The following is a 23241-nucleotide window of genomic DNA, read 5'->3' as shown; positions in this document are numbered from 1 at the left end:
TAATCATAAAAACTTCTTATGCCTAGATATTGTTTCTTTAAGGGATTTTATGACCTGGTAACTAAAACCTTTAGATCAAGTCTTATTTTAATCCTAGCAATGGTAACATCCTTTTTGAGGATGTGGATTTGTATTTATTTTTCAAAGATTCACAATTTTTTTAAAGGCTTTGAATTATAAAATTTATTAAAACTTTGAATTAAGTAAATTGCTCGTATGGTAGCCTCTTCCGACGAAAACCAATATTTCTTTTTCTAAGCCACATGCCACCAGTATTCAATTTGGATCCGTATACAGTATGTGTTGTAATTTCTTTGCATATCACAGTGCAAAAAAATAGGAAAAACATGGCATTGACATTGACTACTATGTATGTACAGATAATGTCAGCAATTTAAAACTTTCAAATCCAAAAAATAAATCCATTAACACACTTCCTAACCTTTTTGCATGGCTGACGCACAAACCGTGCAGGCCAAGAAATGGCAGAAAAAAAAAAAATTTAAAACTTTGAAAAGCTTGGAAATTGAAGGAATTATAAAATTTATATTAATATTTCACACAGGTACGCTGTCTAACATATGATTCTGATATTATGACGAAGTAATAATTCTGAAAAAAAATATTCTGAGACTATTATAAATATTAATATCACTTAGACAATACAACAATAAATACAATCTATACAGCTCAGCTGTAGATTGTTCCATTACAGAATGGCAGCTGTAAGATCGTGTCCAGGACTGTATTGTGGTCGTATTGAACTCGAAGATGGGTCGTGGAGTGACTGTGGAGCGTGTCCGCGAGGTTTCAGGACAAACGCATCAAGTTACTGCATGCCGTGCGTTGATGAACCCTCTCTTTATGACTGGCAGTACCTTGGCTTTATGGTCCTCCTGCCCATGGTTTTGCACTGGTTTTTTATTGACATGGTCACCAGGGGTAAAGCGTGAGTATTTCTTACTTAAATAAAACGATTGATTATTTTAGTTCCATCCTTACATACATTTCAAACTCGATTAATTAATACTATTCTAGTGACCAATCTCAGGCTCACTATTTACTAGGTTTATGAAACTAAGCAGAATGTCATAGAAATACTGACACAGTCACATTGTGCTTACCTATTGTGAGAGATATGGTTTCGCAAAAGTAAATCATAATGTTTAAATCTAAGATAGTTCCATTTTCACTGAATCACCTTTCTCGTCTCATCAACAATTTTGTTAGCTCTACAAGAAAGTTTGATAATACAGAACTAAAAATATTTTGAGATTCTTGGCTTATGTATTTTAAATTAACATTTCAGCGAGAATGGCGTTATCATACAACACATGTGTGCCTTTTTGGAGGTCATATCAGGAACACTTGCCGCATTGTTAGTGCTGCCTCCGCCTGGGTCAGTCTCACTATATATGTGTTCACCAAAAGCACTTTCGGATTGGTATACACTGTTGCATAATCCACAGCCAGATTATAAAGAGATCTTGCATTGTACTCAGGAAGCAGTGTATCCTTTGTAAGTATTAAATTTTTCTTATTAGTAATTTAGTAACTTTATTTATTGCCCTTGTAGGCCGACGAGCATATCGTCTACCTGATGATGAGTGATTACCGTTGTTCATGGACGCTAGCAATGCCAGGGGTAGAGCCAAGTCACTCTCTATGATGCAACTTGTAACGTAAGTAGAAAAATTAACAAATTTGGAATTTTGATATTGTTTAGACAATAAAACTTTCAGCTTATCTCATAGATGAAAAAAATTGAATTTTTCATTTGAATGTAAGTCCTAAAAAATTTCAGAGCAGTAAGCCAATTTATTTAACCATCATGTAATCATTTATAAGTTTAACTTCTATTAGATGTTCCCTCACTTTGCCAAAGCACTATAGCACGAATAAACTTATAAAAGTGTGGTGATTTGGGGACTGTGATTATTTTGACTGGCAGTCATTTGGTCTGACACATTTGGATTACTTGGTATATGTTAGCAATATTGTGTTATTAGTGTTGTTGATCTACTTCTTAATTTAATTGTCAATTACTTGCTGTCATCCTTATCTGTCCATCATTAAACTTGTAAATTAATTTGTGAGTTGATTATCAATATCAAAATTGAGTAAAATAAGGTGGGATTGTCACATGTTGTATATTTATTAATAATTACCATTTCTGTTGCTAAAACTTGTTTATTTCTTTGTCATGGCTGGATTTTGTGTCATTTCCTTCACTTCCTGTTGTGCAAATTTAATTGCCATACAAGATTTTGAAATGAAAAGATATAATTATTATTTTTTGTTTCAGATACACAATAGTTTTTCTGATTTATGCATTCAGCTTATTAATGACCATAACATTAAGACCATGGTTACTGGCCTGGAATGCACCCAATTCTGGTAAAAAGGCAATATATTGTGCTTTATATTTTCATCCTATACTTGTATTGATTCATACTGTTGCTGCCGGTTTAATTTGTGAGTACACATTTTCTTAATGCATCATTTAGAAGTCTTGATCTGATCAAAGTGATTTTGATCCTTTTTTCACCCTGATATTTTTGTTTTTTAAAAGACAAATCCTAACACATTTCTTGTGTGTTATATGAATATTGTTTTTGTCCCCAATATAAATTTGAATCTAAATTTACACTGTGGACATATATTATAAAACTATGTACTTATTTTTATAATATAACACTTTTAATATTTGAAATTATATATATTATATTACGGAAGGTCTCGAAGATGAATTTACTGATATGAAGGATATTGTTCCGGTGTATCATGCTAAACTTTAATTTTAACATTAAATGTTGCTTTTAAAGAAAATTACTTATTAAGATATTATTTATTAAATTATAGTTTTTATTTATTTTATCCTTTGATGGGTGAACAAGTTCATGCAAACCTAGTGTTAAGCGATTACCAGAGCCACTTGAGGTTTCTTAAATGTAATAATTCTGCAAATTCAGAATTTTTTATAACATGTTGTGCTTCGTTCAATGTGGAAGTCATGCCTGAACATATTTTATTAAAAAGTACATATTTTAGTTATACATATTTTATTAAAAAATGGTATTGCCGGCGGGATTAAAGAGCACTGCCACAGTTGTGCAGTTTGGTATGAGTACACAGAGTATATAAAACGTTCGTAGTGATTTTAATATTATTATTCATATAAGTTTTATTTTTTCAGATTGCTCATTCCCCTATATAGTAATAATAATATCAATGATGACATCAGCATCGCATTTCTCAATTAAATCAGAACAGTCTGCACCAGCACTATTAATTTCTTCTATCACCAATACACGGAATTTAATTATCCTTTTTGGACACTGGTTGGTCCATGCATATGGCATATTATCACTAACAGGGTTTATAGAATTATGGTATTTGTCGTTAGTGCCCGCTCCGGCTATGTTTTATATTGTGACGGCACAATTCACAGATCCCTTGAAGATACATGGTGATTGATTGGTAAAAGTTAAATCTGATTTTATCAGAACGACTTTGTGATAGCACTATGCACTGTTGAAGACAACGAGCAACAGGTGTACACGTTTCTGTAATCCTGTTCATTGTTTGTGTTAATGAAAAGAATGAATATCATCGTTACATTAGTGCTTTGAACTCGCAGGTCCAAACTAGGATTTTGTTGACTGATGGGAAAATTACAAGATAATAATTATAATGAATAATTTGCAAAATTGTTAATTTACCTAAAATGGGTGAATGGATTAATGGTTAAAATTATTACAGCCATCTGTCGATATTATATTGTCATCTTAATGAATTTATTGGGGACAGGGAAAGATTTCTTTAGTGAGTTTGCTCTCATTAATATTAGGATAATTGTGTTGAATGTTAAAGTACATTTTTAGTGAAATAATAATTTATAAATTAAGTTGAATTTCATTCGCTTTTGTTGGTATGATTTAATCTTGTTCTAAATGATATATTATGTTTGCTTGTTGGATTTATTTTTATTTGCCACACTACAAATATTTAGAATTTGCAAGAAATGAGCGCGCTCTGTTAGCGCAGCTAAGAGGTCGGATTGCAGAAAATGAAAGCATAGCAATAACATTGTTGAGTCTTATCACCTCTTCGGGTTATCTTCGTTCAATCGATCAGATGTACTCAACATTGTAAATAAATTATTTTCATACAAAGTTACTATTTATTTTCATCACCGTTAATAAAATTCAGTTGATAAGATTTATTGGTCTATCGTAACTAGCATCCTTGATTTTCTTTCTATCTCAGAAGGTCCGTTGACTCTTATTTTCAACGCTTCTCAGCAACCAAAGAAAGATGGTTACACGGCTAAAAGTTGCATATTATGTGTTAATCATAATCCACGTCATTTCAGATCCTCTCGATTCACTAACGGTGCTTCTAGGTACCTCAAGCACCGGTCATCGTTCTCGTTGAACCCATCGCTTGCGACGAAGGGTTTGGCGAGTAAATTACACTATAAAGAAATTGTATTTCAATTTTAATTAAAACTTGTTTTATTTATAAAAAAACACTTGATCCGATACTGGAGCGACCCAAAGAATCGTATCGAATCGAATCAATGGTATCGATACTTGGATCCTTTCCTGTATTATGGTCCATTGCATAGATAATAAATAATACCCTGGTCCATTGCGATTTCGTTCCCGACCCTGCGGACAGAATGGAAAGCAGTCGACGTCGCCCCAAACACGTCATTTCGGATCCTCCCGATCCACTAACGGTGCTTTTAGGTACCTACCTCAAGCACCGGTCATCGTTCTCGTTGAACCCGTCTTGCGACGAAGAGTTTGGCGAGTAAATTAACACACAGACACAGCCCACTGAGTTTTTTGCCGAATTTTCTCAGTGGGTCGTGTTTCCGATTCGGTGGTAGATTCTGCGAAGCACTGCTCTTGTTCGACCTAGTGTTAGTAATGTCCTCAGGTTAGAGCCCTATGAGCTCACACCTACTTGCTCGGTAACGTTGGCATAGCCTCTCAAGGCTACCAGCTTAGGTAGGAGAAAAAAAAATTAGGTTTCCATTAAACAACATGTACAAATCAATTGACCCGCAGGGACACGATACACAGTATACGACACTATTGATCTGAGATTTTAAGAAATGTTTATGTACTAAAACGATATATTTTGTTTAGTAAAAGATTGTTTTTTCAGTTATGTTTATTGTTCCTATTATTGGTTCGGTAGTCAAACTCGTCCTTACCTAGTCATATAACAGCTGGAAAGGTACCAATCCCAAAACCGAAGACTGGGTTAACTAGTATAATTTCCATCTATATGTCGATTACAAAAAATATAATACTTAATAGTAAAATGGCAAATTTTTTAGAACGACTACTATTCATGATCATGGTTAATATATACCACATAAAACAGTTAAAACGTATCATTACGTTTGTGATTAACTTAACAAATGCATTTAGTATCTATTTTGGCTTGGGTGACCTACCTGAGGCTCACGATATTCTATACTAACATCACGTAGGTGAGGTGTAGGTTATTTTCAATCTGTCATCCTTCTGTCAAGGGTGACTCCTAGGTACAATTGGCCTTCGAAGCCAATAGTATGGGCTGGACAAAGATTTTGATGGCGGGAATGGAGTTACCGAACCCAATTCTGGACGAGATGCTAGCAGTGGTGCCAGAAGGGAAACAAAACTTATTTACTTATTAAAACAAATCGCGGCTGATAAGTAATGAAATTACAGTAGTTCATTTTGTTCACAATAAGTATCGAAGCACAAGAAAAATAAGTTTTCTCCATTTCTTTACATCAACACCTTATTGAGTTCACGCGCTTTCCATAAAATACCAGCCAAACATTTATCAGAGATTTGTTTGTATTTATTTTTGCCGAAAATTTTTGAGTGGGTATTGCCAAGTTTCTGTCAGAAAAATGGGGTATTCAACCTTAAATTTCCTGTCTTGAAAGTTAGCTGAAAATAAAATAACGTACAAATAGCCTGCTCTTGGGTTGGTTGGGTATTACAGCGCTCGAAACAAAGGCCAAGGAGGCGGAATAAAAAGAAATGGCCGCGTTTATAGCATTCTCATTATTAAACGCTTTCAGTGTTCCAAGCGAATCCGAGTGACTATTCTAACCGTATTATTCGCTTATTTGTTTACTTATCTTTTTACACGCGTCTCGTTAAGCGATTCCATCGCACATCTTTGTAAGCGATTTTCCGTCTCGGAAAATGGTTGTCATTAAAATGAGATAATGCGGATTCTGTCGGGGCATAAATAAAGCTCATTTCGTTTGAGGCCCGACTCAAGAACAATAATGGAGGTATGTGTACCTAATTGAAATAATGAGTACGTGTATTTTTATGAAAAAGAATTGTTTGTCAATTTAATCTTCTCATTTGATCAACAAAATCTGGTTTTGAAATTAATCTACATTCAAATGAATTACACAAAATTCTCGTAACTTACTTATCTTGTATATAAGTTATAATTTTTTAAGATAGGGACTTCCATCTTTTCCGTTTCTTCACGGGCGGCGGGTGGACGAGTTCGCATGCTCAGCCTATATTATATGAAGACACAATCTCTATACCTATTACATGTGTAATTGTTGTTTAAAACTACTATTCTTACTTACATGTATCTTAAATATTTTTGATTTTATGTTTTTACATTGGAACATATTACGATTTTAATAGGATCAATACATACTTCGTTTTTTTTAAGTTTTAATATATCTACTGTAATGCTAAATGTAAAATAAAATATCTATAATATATCTTATAATCTTTACAAAAGGCGAGGGTAACTTAGATTACCTACACGTACCTTACCCTAAGACTAATTGACTTAGTATTTTCTTTCATTTCGCGAGCCGTAGATATAATTAAACCGACTCTTACGGTTTAATGTCGCGTTATTTATTGTCATTCTATTACTTCCGAGTTTCTTAAACTATATGGTCACGGTCCGTTACCACTAACTAATACTGTAAAGTACGAGGGACCAAACCGTAAAAGTCATTTTAATTAAGTAATAGAGTTGTAATTAATTGTGTTTTAATTATGGACCTGAAAACCGAACAAAGACATCATTTATAGTCTGTGCAGTTCATTGCTGGCGACAACGAACCTAGTTCAAATATTTTTGGCGGTCCCAGCCCGCGGCGGTACGGAATGAGTCGTTCGTTTGTGATTTGAATGAGGCACAGACAATGCCCTGTCCTGCTTTGTGCGCTCCACACACCTGTTATTAAAACTCTCCGAGCCATACAGCGACGCACGTTTTCCCCTTGTGGAAATTCTTTTCTTGTTTACATTAGAATTTGGTAGTGTTGAATTAGTTTTTTGTGCGTAGGCTTATATGTATTTTAATGAAAGGCATTGAACCTATAATACCTTGGTGATACTGGTTGTAAATGCCTTTTGTATAAATGTAAATAAATATCCTTATTACCTTTTGCTGTGTACCTACATATTTTTGGGGAGCACGGTCGTTACGTATAGTTATATTTTAATTGCCAAACCTATGGGGGGAAGCGTGAAATGAATCAATATCCTAGAAATATCAAAAGGAAAAGAGGGAATTAACAAAAAAGTTGGGTACTAACACTTACGGAAAGTTTGTACAGGAGAGTTGTAAGGTAGGGTCTAGAGTAATCGAAATCATTCCGTAGGTACTCCTTAAGATCACTGCACTTAGGGTAATCATAATAAAAATATAGAATTGCAACAAGAGGCCCGTATTAAAGGGCTTATTAATATTATTATTGTTTAATTTGAGAAAATCTATATAGATAAGTATTCCTAAGACATTAAATCTACGGTTAAAATAATCATTTCGAACAACAAGGTTAAAAATGCTTATAGGTAAATGTCATTTATTATATAATGTATGTAACCTCTATACGATTAATCTTAAAAGAGGTTAATATGATATAAAGATGACATAAATAGAATTTCGAATATTGAAACATAAAAACATTAGAAAGAACATTAGACATACGAGGGCGGCACTGAAAATTTCGGGAATTAACGAAGTGACACAACATTACTATTTAAAAATGTATTTATTGCTTTTCGAAGTATTTTCCGCGAAATTTGACACATTTTTCCATACGATGGAACCAATCATTGAAGCAACCATTCCATTCGGAAGTTGGGGTCTCCAAAATGGCCGTTTTGTAGGCGTCCACAGCTTCTTCAGGTGATGAAAATCTCTGTCCACGCAATTTATTCTTTATTTTAGGGAAAGTATAGAAATCATTAGGGCTTAGGTCGGGGCTGTACGGCGGATGGTCTAATAATTCTATGTTTTCTTGCTCTAAAAACTCTTTTGTTCTGTGCGCGGTGTGAGAACTCGCATTGTCGTGATGGAGGATGATGCGGCGGTTACAGTTCTCTTTACGGAGTTCAGAAACGACCTGTGGCAAACAAATGCTAGCATACCATTCTGCATTAACCGTTCTTTGTCACTCAAGAGGAATAGTCGTAACATGGCCGGTTTTGGAGACAAACGTGGCCACCATTTTTTTTTGCAACACTCCGTGAACGAACAATTTTTGTTGGCTTTAACTCATTTTCGAACACCCAAACTCATGACTGGTTTTTTGTTTCGGGTTCGTACGCGTATATCCAGGATTCGTCACCTGATACAATGTTGTATACAGCATTTGAGGATCCTGCGTGGAATCTTTCGAGAGTTCTGACGCACCAAGTAACGCGAGCCGCTTTTTGCTCTTCACAGAGCGAATGCGGTATCCATCGGGAAAACAACTTTTTTACACCTAATTGTTCATGCAAGATTATTTGTATTTGACTCATGCCAATGTCTAAAGTTGCCTGAATTCCGCGGTATGTCACATGTCGATCTTCCTCAATCAGCTTACGCACAGCATCAACGCTTTCTTGGGTGACTGCAGTTTTTGGATGACCTTGACGGGGATCATCACTGAGCTTGACACGTCCACGTTGAAACTCAGCAAACCAGCGATAAATTGTGGTTTTGGATGGGGCTTCATCACCAAATGCAGAAATCATCCAGTCAACACACTGTTTTTGTGTTAAACCACTTCGAAAGTCATAATAAATCATCGCTCTTGAATTTTCTCGAGTAAATTCCATTTTCTCAACGACTAAGCAAGTGTGACAAAACCTCGTGACAAGACCGAGAATCTTTTTTTAAATAAATAAATGGTATTCGATTTTTAAAACCATGGAGTTTTCAATTAAAAATATTTTAATATGACAGAAACAGTGGAAATATTCCATTCCCGATACTTTTAGTGCAGCCTAGTATAAAAGCATTTTTGAAATATTAAAATATAAAAACATATAAAAATAGTGGTGAAGCAATAGCTTTAAATGTTGTTTCTCTTCATAAGAGCAACTCAATTTGTGCTATAGTTTTACTAAGCTAAACTGTATTTTGATATAAATAAAATAATACATTATATGTATAATATTATTGATATAAACAGTAGCTGTAACTTAAATAAAAACTAGTACATGTACCTGTACTGGGATGTTAAAAATAAAATGTTAACGTTAAAAAATCGGAATGGCATTTTAGCTAGGTAGTATTCGAAACGAAAATAGTTTTATATTAAAAGTGATTCGCAACAGATTGCTCGCTGAAACTCCGCATAAAATCAGACGATGCATGTGCATTGAAAGCAAAATCGTGAACTGGAAACTGGTGAACATTCTGGAACATTGAATGCGAGAAATAACGAGGGCCCAGCCGTGGAGGGCGAGCCGTAAACAGAAATAAATATACAGCGAAAATTTAGTAACTTGGGCCTGGTAAATTTGGTAGTGGACGAATGGATTACTTTTGAATGTGTTGTTGATGTTGTGAATGTGTATCTAGTTTCTGATTTTCCGAAATATGTAATAATATTTTGTTGTTTATTGTATTTATATGTGAATTTCGGGTGATCCGTCGCTTGGTATTCGCATTAAGTTATTTCGTACGTTTCCAAGTTAGGTTTTTTTTTCCGGTCGTCGTGGTTGTAGGGAATAACGCATAACAATAATATGGTTTCAATTATGTCGCTTCTCCCGATCACCAAAGAACATATAAATAACTCTAACCCTTTACAGGTATTCAAGAAGACTTCAAAGTATGCAATAAGCTGTTAGTACTTGGGAATAATGCATTAACAATAATATGGTTTCAATTATGTCGCGTCTCCCGATAACCAAAGAACCTATAAATAACTCTAAACCATTACAGGTATTCAAGAAGACTTCAAACTATGCAATGAACTGTTAGTAGGTACAGTAGAAGAAACTATTTCGTAACAACACTAAAATTCGTAGGTAGAAAAAAAACGACGTTTTTTAATAGGAGCAAATATCACCAAGACCATTAACAAAGCCAATACAAACAGACTGTCAATCGTGAGCACTCGTGAACTCATCACCTAACGTATTCACAATGAAATAATGCTGTGGCTTCCAACCGTAATAAAAGCTTGGAGCTATGAAAATTCGTAAATACGAAATGCAATTTTGTGTTTACAACATCGAATAAAACCTTCGTTGGTATTAAACAATAAAAACTTTGTAGCCCCAGCCAGCCCGGGGTCTTGGGAATGTAAGATATTCCGATCGTATCCGACTATTTAGTAGTTGGAATCAATGATCCGTAGGTAGGTATTTTGTTATCGTTTTCAGTTAGACGTAATAACGTAGCGTATTTAATGTTCCGCATGGCGTAAAGTATCACGACAACTCTTGGTTTATTTCTATGTGTTTTAAGTTTAACATTAGGTATTCATTGTGGGACGCGAGTTTTGTAAATGTGCTTTTTATTATAATAACCGGTTGTAGGAAAGAGATAATTTTTAGCGAGCAAAAACTTTAAACAGTTAACGTATACCATTCAATAATAATAATAATATATTAATAAATTATTTATTTACTACATAAACTCTTAAATCATGACATAGAATACTAAGTATTTACATATTTAATAAATTCAGAGATTACGCAGATGGCATCAACAATATAAAATTAACCAATGATCCTCGCACTAGGCATAGCCTGTATCGTGAGCTCCAAAATGCGATTTACTATGTATATAATTGACCTCAAAACGACATTACTATTATTAAATAATTATTACGCTCAAAAGCATGCGTTACAAGATTTAACATAAAATATAATAAAAAAATTTGAGTAATAAAAATGACACATCAAATAATTACACATATGTGGGGAGCGTAGACATAAACAAATATAAAATAAGTTAATTAGAAAAAATAAACAAAAAGATACAATACTAATAAATCTACTCCTATTTCTTGCTTTTAATTAAGTTCTCTGTGCCCATGTAGTTCAATGTTAACAACCATTTTTTCACTAGTGGTTTAGCTTGCCTAAAACCGTTTTGTGTTTTAGGTTTTCATAACAATATCTAATCTATTCAATCGCTCCAAGCTTGATTTTCTTTTGCAATACGACTGACTACAACTCTGAAAACCGAATTCGAAGTTCGTGGTATGGTAATCAAGGTCTATCACCACTCGATCAACGAGGCGCTACTGACGAATTGCAGAGCTTCATGAAATGATGACGATACAGCAATAATTCAAATGTGATAAATCTTCAATTTAAATTTTTTAGGGCGGTTAGGTTCAATGACTTCATACAATCATCGTTATTTAGTGCTAAGCGCGAATCATTTTCACCGGAAAATAATATAAACCCTTTCCAAGCGAATGGAAAACATGTTTCTCGATACGCTATCACGGAAGTTGGGAAAAAAAGTTTCAGAGCAAACTTATACTGCGAACTGAATAAAACTTGCCTATCTTAGTTTTTCCAAGTAACTAAACCAACGTACGGCGTAGGTGGAGTTACGAACGAGCCGGTGTAGTGCTATCGAACTTTCTGATTTTTCAAACGGAATACACAATTTTCAATGTGGATTCCGAGAACGGGAATGCAGACGGATTTTTGATTTCGTTGGCTGTTGCCGGAATAAATATTGATTTACGTTCGAGATGTTATTTCAAGAGTTTGTTGTTGGAATTTGTAATGAGTTGGATGATAATTTTGCTGTGTTAAGGAATCATATTAGTCACGGTAAATTTAACACTTCGGCCTAATAGAATAACGATATATTCAATGAAAATTTCAAATCCGAATTGTTATTTTTTTACTAATTAATATATTTGTTGAAATAAATTCTTTATCAAGATTATTAGCAAGATAATACAGAACACGAAAAATACTTTGTCATTAGTGTCGAAGATCCAACAGTACACTGAATCAACTTGCCACACGGTATTAGTCTCGTGGGAAAAGCTTAATATTAATCCGTTTCAATATTATTCAATTATTTTTTCTCAAGAAAACACGCAAAATACTATTCGCTTTCACCTTAGCCCGTAAATATCGCGCGCCATATAACTATTTATCATTTGCAATTACGTTTAAAATAAAATATACTACTAAAATCTATTTCTAAATGTTTTTATCGGCTTTACCTGTATCATTCTATTTAATATGTAACGAGTTTTTCGGTAGGCAGCGGCTTGGCTCTGCCCCTGGCATTGCTGAGGTCCATGGGCGACGGTAACCACTCACCATCAGGTGGGCAGTATGCTCGTCTGCCTACAAGGGCAATAATAAAAAAAAAGTTATTTTAAAGTAATTTTGTCAATTAAATCAAGACATCCAATTAACGTGAAGATTTGCATAGGTACGCATCAAGGATCGATAAGAATATAATTAGTCAATTGCTTTGGTCCAATATTCTGGCCTGAACTAAATCAAATACTGCTGTTTTAAATTTCATTTGTTTTTAGAGTGTGTTTATATTAATTTTTGATTAGTGCTTTCATTATCAAAGTAACCAATTAACTGCTTGCATGCCGAACTGGAAGGTTCCAGTACCATTGAATTATCATCTATTATTGCCAATTGTATTAAAAGTATCAATTTCTTGAAAGTAATCATTCTCTGTCCGTCGTACGTTGATGGCGGAAGCGATAGAAACCATTTCTAGAACGCCAAAAACAACGATATCATATTTCATCACAATTTTATGAATGGTTTTTGACGCTTAGAGGACAATTTTCTTTTCATCTATCGGCAGCAGTTGCTCTAGTCAATGTTTAGGTAAAATAAAATGTTATCATAAATCAGTACTGTGCAAATAATATATCGTTATGTACTACATAAATGTTTATATAGACACAACACTGAATATTCAATGATTGTAGTGGAGAAAACGCTAAAAGCCTTGTCATTTCCAGAACTCGAAGATAACATTGAAACATATTTACGGTGACAAGAAAACGGTGAATACGCATTTTGTTTCTTAGATATTCCTGGCTGTGATAACATATAACGAAGTGATATATCGTCGTTGTCAAACTAAAATCTGCTATGTGCACTTTTTGAGATTTTTACTTGTTGACCTTTTCGTATAGTTCACAGCCCTATCTACCGTATAAAAAAAAAAACTTATGTGTCTATAGCTTTAATATTTATCTATAGCTTTCATTTGATATAGTTCTTAATAATTCACCTTCATATAAAAATTTATACGAAAATGTTTTTACTCGTTAATTCAAAATAGAGTTTTTGCACATAGCAGATTTTGGTTTGACAGCGACGATATGTTGTATCATATCATTGACATGGAATTCCAGTTTTTTCACAAGTATTCAAACCAGTGTTTTCATCTTTGAACGACACTTATTCTGAAAAGTTTTTTTTCGGTATATTAATCACACGATAAGTCCACATTATGTTATTTATTTGCTAACTAATTTCGTGTTACGAGCTCGTTACATTGTAGCAGAGTACAAATTGCGTTTTCACGTACCCTCCATCACAGGCCACTGATTAGCGGTGTGCCACACGAAGCCTTACGGTTCAGAGCAAAAGTATTCAATATTCGTAGCCAATATAGTGGACTGCCCACGGCAGGGGGCGGTGGGGGCACCAGACCATCGGCCGGTCCATTAAACCCCCTCTCGGCGCGATTATTCGTCGGAATAGTGTGCAATAAAACGCGAACGCTAGCCACAGCAAAAAATATACCCTAAATTATTATTCTTCTATATCGGCGGGGCAACACAGGCCTTTATGTATCGGAATTTCTTTTAGACGCTCGAGGAATGGTCGGTTATATATGTACATATTACCCTTTGTTCTGTCTACAGGATTTATGTCTGTAATAAGCATGTACATGAGTATTCCGTGGGAGCATAAAATTAAAACACTAAGTACGCAAGGGCATTAGGATGCAATCATGTGACAAGTGATATATTTTATATTTAGACGAGACTTTAAATTTTAACCCATTCAAAAGTCTGTAGTTGGAGTTTGATGAGATGAGCTCATGTAAAAACATGAAATTCATTTTATAGTTTGAAAAATATGGCAAAACGCGAACCTATTTCGACGCAATATATTTTCGTTTCGTATTCCGCTGAAGAACGGTTTTGCAATACCGAAACGCTGGCAGCTTTTGTTTTGTTTTTAAAAACAGTTGCGTCAGTTTGTTTCGGGGTATTTTTTTTTGGGAAAAAGCACACGGTTGGCGTGGGTCCGTTGGACAAGCTGGCCTGTCACATACAGCGGAAATGTTGCTAGTTTTTGAACATTATTTGCGAATTTTCAATGTATTATTATCAAATGCATTTTAACGTATTATTATCATATGTATTGGTGGTTTTCATTATATGAAAATAGCAATGGTAGCTATAAGAAGCAGTGTCCGACCGAAATTGAACTTTCGGTATCTCGTTTAGTTTCGGCCGATGTCGAAATCTTTTCAGGCATGTTTTGTTTTCTTGTTAGGATTTTCTAAAAGATGTTTTTACAAATCTGCAAACAAATAAATACTAGTTTTTTTTTTAGGAATTCAGTCTTTAACGTTTCGGAAACAATTTCTAGGCGTTATTCATTATTGTGCATGCGTTTCAGCCTCCTCGAGTTCTGCGGTAATTTACCGAGTCAAATTAAAACAGTGAGAATTTAATTAAATGTGGTAATGGGTGCACTTGTAAAAATCGCTATAGTCCGCCGGGCGTAGTCGAGTGCTCACCGTAGCCTCGCTGCGTTCGACTTAATTCCTCAGGCCGAGATTTAATACCTTTTGTACGTCTGTAGGCTTAGGGTTCTGGCCATGGATCGTTGGTTACGTTGAGTTGTGAAGTGTTTTATTCACCTTTGTGTAAAATTCATTTCTGCAATTCAATTTAAAAGTGAAACAATGCTACTTCAGAACATAATTAATGAACATGTTAATAATATTCTAAAACCTATTTTTTTATTGCTTAAATTGGTAGACGAGCTCACAGCCCACTTGGTGTTAAGTGGTTACCGGGCCCCATAGACATCTACAACGTAAATGCGCCACCCACCTTCAGATGTAAGTTCTAAGGTATAAGGTGTTTCCTCCACGGTGTTTCCCGAGCGCTATGACATGTCCTTCTTCAAACGAGGCTTGTGGAGAGTATTAAGCGGTAGGCAGCGGCTTGGCTCTGCCCCTGGCATTGCTGAAGTCCATGGGCGAAGGTAACCACTCACCATCAGGTGGGCCGTATGCTCGTCTGCCTACGAGGGCAATAAAAAAAAGGTATAGTTACAACGGCTGTCCCACCCTTCAGATCAAAACGTATTACTGCTTCACGGCAGAAATAGGCAGGTTGGTGGTACCTACCCGTGCGGACTCACAATACGTCCTACCATCACTAAAAACATTTTTGTTATTAACACATAAGTATACTTGATTTCATTTACATTTGCAAGAAGAAGGATCATCAATGAATAAATAAACCCTCATTCTTGATATTCACTTTGGTACAACCAACACGTAAAACTAAATTAAAGTACAATTCACTTTCACACAGAATCCACACACTTATGCATATACATACACAGATTCATCAACATGCAAACATTGCCAAAAAAATCCTCCCTCGCTTAATACTCGTATCTTTTCCAACATTTCTTTATTATCTTTTAAAAGTTAGTTGCATTGCATATTTGAAAATCATCCGCGCGCTATTTAACCGCTATGATCCTGGAGTGCTGCACTCAGAAACCTAAGAGACAAGCTTTTTGCTTAGTTTGGGATTGACTGTCGCCAGTTTGACATAAATATTTTAAACTATAAAACCCTTGCGCTGAATGTCTAGGTACATTATCCGTTCGTACATAAATATCCTTATACATATTACATTAAATTTCAAGACTCTTTAAATTAATTATGCTGAAAACATGAGAGAGTGTGAGACGGCGTAATACGGCGTTTGCAAGTGTCAACTTTGCATATCTTCAGGGTCGGGGCAGGCTAAATATTACACAGAAATATTAAAGTTCGCAAAGAATAAGGTGTCGCGTAAACCGTGTCTGGTGCCCTCCCGGGGGAAATGAAATTGCAAAATATGTCCCCGGGATGGAGAGAACGTGTCTGCGACAGATATTCGCTTCTACGCATTCGATCTGCTTACTTTTCACTTGATATTGTTGTCGTGAAATGTATTTTTTTATTTTTAAAATGGAAATAGCACAATTTAAATGGTATCTACAAAAGGCGTGCTTAAATAGATGTATGCTTGCTTCCGACAAACCAAAATCAGAGCAGGGGAAGGTAACAGCGCCCGCCTCCATCAGCATTTCCTTGTCCATTCGTTTCAAGGCGCATCTGGGAAACGAATGGGGTGTACCTCGCGGGAGCTCCCCCTTACCTCGGGCGCCCGCAGCTGATGCCGAAGACGAAAGCGAAGACCACGTGGAGGACGCAGAGAGCTCGAATCGGAGATATCTGTGCTCCGAGAGCGTCTCCACCCCCTCGAGTACGTCAGCCAGCAACGGGTTCGGCGCATGGCGGACAGGGACGCGAACTTTACGTCCACGTGAGATTCCCAGTTCCACCGCAGGTCGCGGCCGTGCCACGGCGGGAACTGACTCGCCGGCTGCCCTTATTGCAGCCGGCTCTTTCCTTCTTTCATTTTTCTTTCCGCCCCTCCTCGTTTTGGTAGAGGAGGGAGCGGACTTACATGCTGGGCCCCCTACCCGGTGGTCGGCCTTCCTTTTGGGCGCGTCGCACTAGACGCAGTGCGGCGCGGCTGTTGTGCAAGAGTTGGCCTTGTGCCCCGGCTGGCCGCAGCGGAAGCACAGATCGCTGCGGTCCACTGTCGAGGGGCACTTGGTGAGGCCGTGGCCAATGCCGAAGCACTGAAGACAGCGTCACGGCCTGCTCTCCTGCAGTTGCACGTGGGCCACTACCCAGCACGCGCAGCCTTCCCGGGCTATCAGCCGGTCGACCCTGTAGAGGGGTAGCCAGAAGGGTCGCCGTCGCAATCGGGCATCGCGCCCACGCCGTCCAGGTTCCGGAATATGTCATCCGGAACTCCCCGACTTTGACGTCGGCGAGGGCGCAGTTGCCCTGCGACGCGATGGCCGCGGCGACCTCCTCCTTCGTGGTGCACTCGTCAAGGCCCGTAATCTTCATCTCCGCCTTTTTTAGGGGCCGCGCAATGCGCGCCACTTCGGGGTCCGGCAGGATCTCCCTCAGCCGGGCCGCTAGTTTTTCGGCCGCGGCGTTTATGTTTGGGCCGGGGAACTCCAAAAGGCGCGCCCCGTTGGCCCATCTACCGGACCCTCAGGCCTCCTGGGTCTTGGACTGGCCGGTAGGCCTTGAGGGGGCGGGTTTTGGTGCCCCCGTTGTCTGATGCTGCCTTGCCGGAACAGCAGCGGCAGGAGCGGCAGGACGTGTCGCGGGTGTCGCGCCTGGTTTTGGTCCGCCATATGTTTAGACGGCCTTTAGGGTTTTGTTAGGCGTCTCCAGAAGAAACACCCTTCAGCCAGTGAAAGGCGTGGAGAGCCCGGAACTGCCTATGTTATATATGTCGGTAAGACTCAGACATCAGGAATGTAATCGAGGTATAGCACATAGGAATTTATTATTATTAAATAATCACTGATCGTAACCCAGTAATTTAAATGAATTATAAAAATAGAGACTGAACTAATTAAACGACAATCGTGATTGATAACGGTCACATAGGGCAGCTTAAAAAATGATACGACAAATAACAAAGCTGTGAAGAGTACATTGAGCAGTAGGTCTCTACGTAGTCGGGTCGTGATCCAATGCGAGAACTCACGTACAAAATTTATTGGCCTCTCTAATAAAACAGAACACATTTTCTGCATTTCTGTCGTGACGTGAACTAAGGGTTGACACTAAGCTATGAGAATTTTATTTTTGTGAATACAATAATATATCGTGAGTACAGATAAACGTGACACCGTTTATCTGTACGTAAAATATATGTTTTTGTTAGAACAGCGTAATCACGTTGGGTTATTCCGTCAGTAGAATTTCGTTGCAATTCATACAGGTTATAAACACTGCAAATTTTAATCATAAGAGAACAGATCCTTAGCGTCATCCGCGTTGCCCAACAGAGATTATAATCTGATCATATTGATAAATAAAAGCCAAAGATGAAAACAACTTTTATTGTAAATAATTTTAATTACAATCCACTCTTAAGTTAAGAAAAGTTTTCTTAACCGCTTAAGAACAGGGTTGCTGTGAGCTTGCCCACTTATTTGTAATAAAGAATAAGGATTGTGTGAAGCAAGCGTTAATATAAATAGATTTCTTTATAACATTATAATATGCGATAAATTTATTATATATAATATAATAATAAATATGTGGTAGCCCTACCGGCCCAGGGCTGACCGTCTCCAGTTTCTCTACCTGGTGATTACGTTGCCGTTTGTTTATCCTCCAAGACAATCCTGATTTCTCTAATCAATTAGTGTGCCGTGAATTTCTGTAAGCATTTAAATATGAATAGAGAAGATTGATTACCAACATTCCAATTACACAACGTTAATGATTTATGTCACTTCAATTTTAATAATAAGGCACTAACTTGGTTCTTAAAATTGAAAAGAGTTCCGTTATGTAGGGGTTTTGCTGTGATCTTATCCTTAGATCGTGTTGTATATGGGTCGATCATACTATCTCGCCTATTTTTACCGCGAAGCAATCGCGGTTTATGCTCTGAAAGAAAGGGTAAGTTTTATAATACGATCTATGTATATAAGTTGGTACCTACTCCATAGGAGGTGAGTCGTCAGCTTTTCTGTGCGTATGAAAATAAGTGCGATGTCATGAGATTTCCTAAAGAAGATACCTTATCTAGGATACGTTTAAAATTGTAGTTATGTGAAATTATAGTTTCCTAACGCTACTATTGATAGATAATCCGCCAACAGGTATAGTAGCTGTGTATAATTATGTTCGACAGTAAGTTTTTTTTTTCTTTTTTTTCCCTTGTAGGCAGACGACCCTACGGCCCACCTGATGGTGAGTGGGTACCGTCGCCCATGGACTTCAGCACAGCCAGGGGCAAGGCCAAGCCGCTGCCTACAAATTACAAAAGTATCAAGGTAATGATATAATTCTGGAAACCCTCGTTAGCGCGATTCAGGATTTCGTCAGATTTCTTCTGTGTTTTCAAAAATTGTCGAATTCAAATCAGGAATGTTAACATTTACGATGAATAGGTACGACTGATTGTGATGGTATTTAGGCAATTACTCTTTGCTGCTTGAATGTCGAATAATGTTATTTAAATATTTACCATAAAGAAATATTTAATTTAGAGCTGGAAATTATTAATAGCAGATTGAAAAAAAATCTTTGGGGGCCGAATGTAGAAAATTTGACGACGAAATTTGACGTGAAATAATAAAAAAAATCCATACATAAGTGAGCTGATTTTAATTAATTATTCTATTAATTTTGTCCTAAATATTCTTGGAAAGGAAAATTTCCTTTCAAACCTAAGAATTTTTAATAAGAATTCATAGGGCCTTTGCGAATGTAAGATTGATTAGTTTCAGAGGTCAAAGTGACCGCGATCACCATTATGAATTCAAGTCCATTGATATAAATGTCTCTACGTTCTTATCTTATGTGCAACTGAGGTTTGAATCTTTTCTCAGGCAGTACTAAAGTTTGTTACGCTATATTATTTCAAAATTTAATTTTCACGCGTTATCTAGCAATCAAAGCTACTGGTAATATTTTAGGCACATTATAACGCAGTAATTAACGGTAATTATATTATTTATGAAGTGTTCAAATTCAAATTCAAAATCATTTATTTCAACTTAGATGTCAGTATGACACACTTGTTGAATGTCAAAATACAAATAACAATGTTAACTCTACCACCGATTCCAAAAAAAGCCACAGTCCTGAGAAGAACCGACGAAACAAACTCAGCGGGCTTTTTTTTTTTGTTTTTTCTCAAATATTTTCTTTTTTTTAAATAAATAGAAATATTCACAATAAAAGAAAAAACAAGTCAAAAAAATACAATTAAAAAATAATAATAATAATGAAAAATGAAAAGGCCAGGAGCGAGCGCCTCATTCCCACGTAGTGCCATCTAGTAAATAATCCTTAACTTTATAATATGCCTTGTTGCACAAACGTTCCTTAACAGTTTTCTTAAATCTATGAACAGGTAGTAGTTGAACATTTAGTGGGATCTTGTTGAAAAGCTGTACACCCAGCCCCCTAAAAGAGTTGCTTATTTTCTTAATTCGAGCCGCCGGCAACGCAAGCCTATGTTTGTTCCTAGTGTTCACATTGTGCAAATCGCAGACTCTGGGGAATTATTCAATGTTTTTACGCACATACAATAAATTTTCAAAAATGTATTGGGGCGCTAAAGTTAGAATTTTGATTTCCTTAAACTTGTCCCTCAAGGATTCCCTCGGGTGCATATTATAAATAGCACGAATAGCCCTCTTCTGCAGGATGAAAATCGTTTCGACATCGGCAGCATTGCCCCATAGCAAAATGCCATAGGATATAACACTATGAAAATAACTAAAATAAACCAGGCGTGCCGTATATTCATTAGTATACATTCGTATTTTTTTTACCGCAAACGCTGCTAACATGTGAATCATAACCTTTTCGCTTTTATGAAATAATGGAAGATCAATGTTGTTTGTGGCGAATAATATATTATAAGCAGGTGGAATAGTAGAGTTATAGTTGCACATTGTATGGAAATCCGACGAATAATATGAATAATTAAGATTGTCAACAAATATTTGATGCGGGCGACAATCGGCAATATCAGTAATAATAATATGTCTATTTATTTATTTTATTTATTTCATTTACTTCAGATTTTGCATCCATATTACATTCATTAACATTTCATATACTTTACCAGAATTAAAAATAAATAACTACTATTTTGGAATAAAACAAAAGCAATAATAATAATAAAAAGCAAAAAATCTAATAATAATAATAAAACAAAAACTAAAATGAATAATATCATAAAATATGTAACAACTTTTATATAATACATTTCATGAAATACGTAAAAATACGCATTGCTTCTGAAATCAAACTTATCCAGACAAAATGAGAAGAAAATTTGGTTTGGAGTGTTCGACAAACAGTTTATTCTCGATAAGTCATTCCACTTATCTACTTGAGTTTTCGATTCGGAAAATATAGCAGGGAATACATTTAAAAAGTCACACGGTGATTTCACAATAATTAGATTTGTTGTAAATGTAATCAGAGATTAGATAGAATATTTATTCAAGTTGCAAATGTGACAATTTAAATTGGTCTATTGTTTTGTTTCTATATTTATTTAGATTTTCATATATAAAAATGAAAAGTATAATATTTATTTATAATAATACAGAAAATAATAGTAGTATATTATATGGTTTAATTAATATTGGTTCATCAAATATTCTTATCCGGAACAGAAAATATTATTTCAATCAAAGTAATGGTCTCTTGTCCGTTACACGTCAGCCATGTTGAATTATTTACAGAAGAACGGAGAAAGCGGTAATGCGATGGAAATTTCTCGAAGTTTTACCCAAAAATGTAATAAAGGCGGTTTTATTTTCAATATTAAAATACCGGGACGATCATACGAGGGATAAAGTAGAAAATCGTCCTACGATAAGTCCTTGAAAGTCCTACGCCTTAATTCGATACTACATAAAATATGAATTATTTGAACAAGGTACCTTCTTAGAACTTAAACAAGTCAAGGTCGTACATGTCATAAAAACTACTAATACAGCTTAGTCTCGTGTTAATTAGTTTTCAATGAAATATTTTCCTAACTTCGAATACATAATATATTAAGTTTTAAAATGATAACACGATATTTAAATCGTAATAGCAATTTTCAGTGTTAATATTTGTAGATGGCTTATATTCTCTAATACTATTGGTATTTATGCGGAGTATGAGTTGCTACAATTGATAGTTCAGGACGAGATACTAAAGGGAGCTCTAGGGATAAGGAGGTGCAATCAATAGACGTAGTAGGGTAGCCGTGTCAGGTTAGATGAAAACTGTGAGACTGTGAGAGTGGCGAAACTGCTTGGGTGTCCACGGTGCGCCATCATCGTCCATCATTCAAAGCCACCGTCTCTAAGAAAAATGCTACAGCTGAAGTTGCTACTTGAAGAATAAGCGGGTCATATTTTAATGGCTAGGTACTTGTGAGCCGTGGCCAGTTCATTGTACTAATTTCTTCTTGATAATGTCTGTAGCTTTTGGTGTTAATGTCTTCTTCATAAGGAAAATATGTTACAAGCGTTGGTTTGCCAATGATGTAGCTGGTATCTGTGTAGCTCATAAAAAACCATATCTAAGTGTTAAAATACCTATTTAGATATTGGCTTATATTGCGGAGTCGAACAAAGACAGCAAAATACGAATAAATTTATTCAGCGTCGCAAATTGAAATCTCAGGTGGTCGAGTTGCCCGGTTGGGAGAGCACCACCTTAACCTGATCTCTTGTTCGTAATTTTATATTCAAAAAGGTAAACATATTTTAAGAACCAAAGAGAGCTCTTTCAAACTTGGACATTCCGCGTTGGATTTGTATTCTGAAAACAACCTCGCTGCTAGAGATCCGTGGTAGGTACATTTTGATAAAATGTCTGTAGAAAAAATACGTAGGTATTTGTGTAGATATGAATGTTAAAAATGTAAATTGAACTCACGACGAATAAAACTGAATTCTTATAACTCACAGGTAAGTACGATACGTTGTTCTCAAAAGTCATGTTGTAGTAAACACATTCTGATATTCTATTTCATGGGATTTCGAATGTGATAGAGGGCAGGTAATAAAACTGCTAGTACTGGAGGAAAACGAATTTATCTGAAACGAGCACAAATAAGAT

The 23241-nt window shown here is 36.0% G+C and overlaps 1 protein-coding gene across 3 annotated transcripts; it reads left to right on the top strand.

The window, feature by feature from the left end:
* The first annotated feature begins 323 nt into the window (after window positions 1–323).
* On the top strand, window positions 324–4175 carry LOC114247832 (JNK1/MAPK8-associated membrane protein). 3 transcript variants are annotated; one of them, XM_028180886.2, is made up of 5 exons: window positions 324–565; window positions 690–949; window positions 1310–1519; window positions 2306–2475; window positions 3197–4175. In XM_028180886.2, the coding sequence occupies exons 2-5, from the start codon at window positions 717–719 to the stop codon at window positions 3475–3477; spliced, it is 894 nt and encodes a 297-aa protein (XP_028036687.2). In that variant the 5' UTR covers window positions 324–565; window positions 690–716; the 3' UTR covers window positions 3478–4175. The 3 variants fall into 3 exon arrangements, with proteins under 3 accessions (XP_028036687.2, XP_028036688.2, XP_028036689.2); XM_028180887.2 differs by having other exon boundaries at window positions 363–565; window positions 716–949; XM_028180888.2 differs by lacking the exon at window positions 324–565 and having other exon boundaries at window positions 586–949.
* The last annotated feature ends 19066 nt before the right edge of the window (window positions 4176–23241 follow it).

The sequence above is a fragment of the Bombyx mandarina genome, chromosome 25 (assembly GCF_030267445.1).
Source record: "Bombyx mandarina strain Sakado chromosome 25, ASM3026744v2".
Classification (NCBI taxonomy): Eukaryota; Metazoa; Arthropoda; class Insecta; order Lepidoptera; family Bombycidae; genus Bombyx; species Bombyx mandarina.
This window is presented reverse-complemented; position numbering and strand designations above follow the sequence as displayed.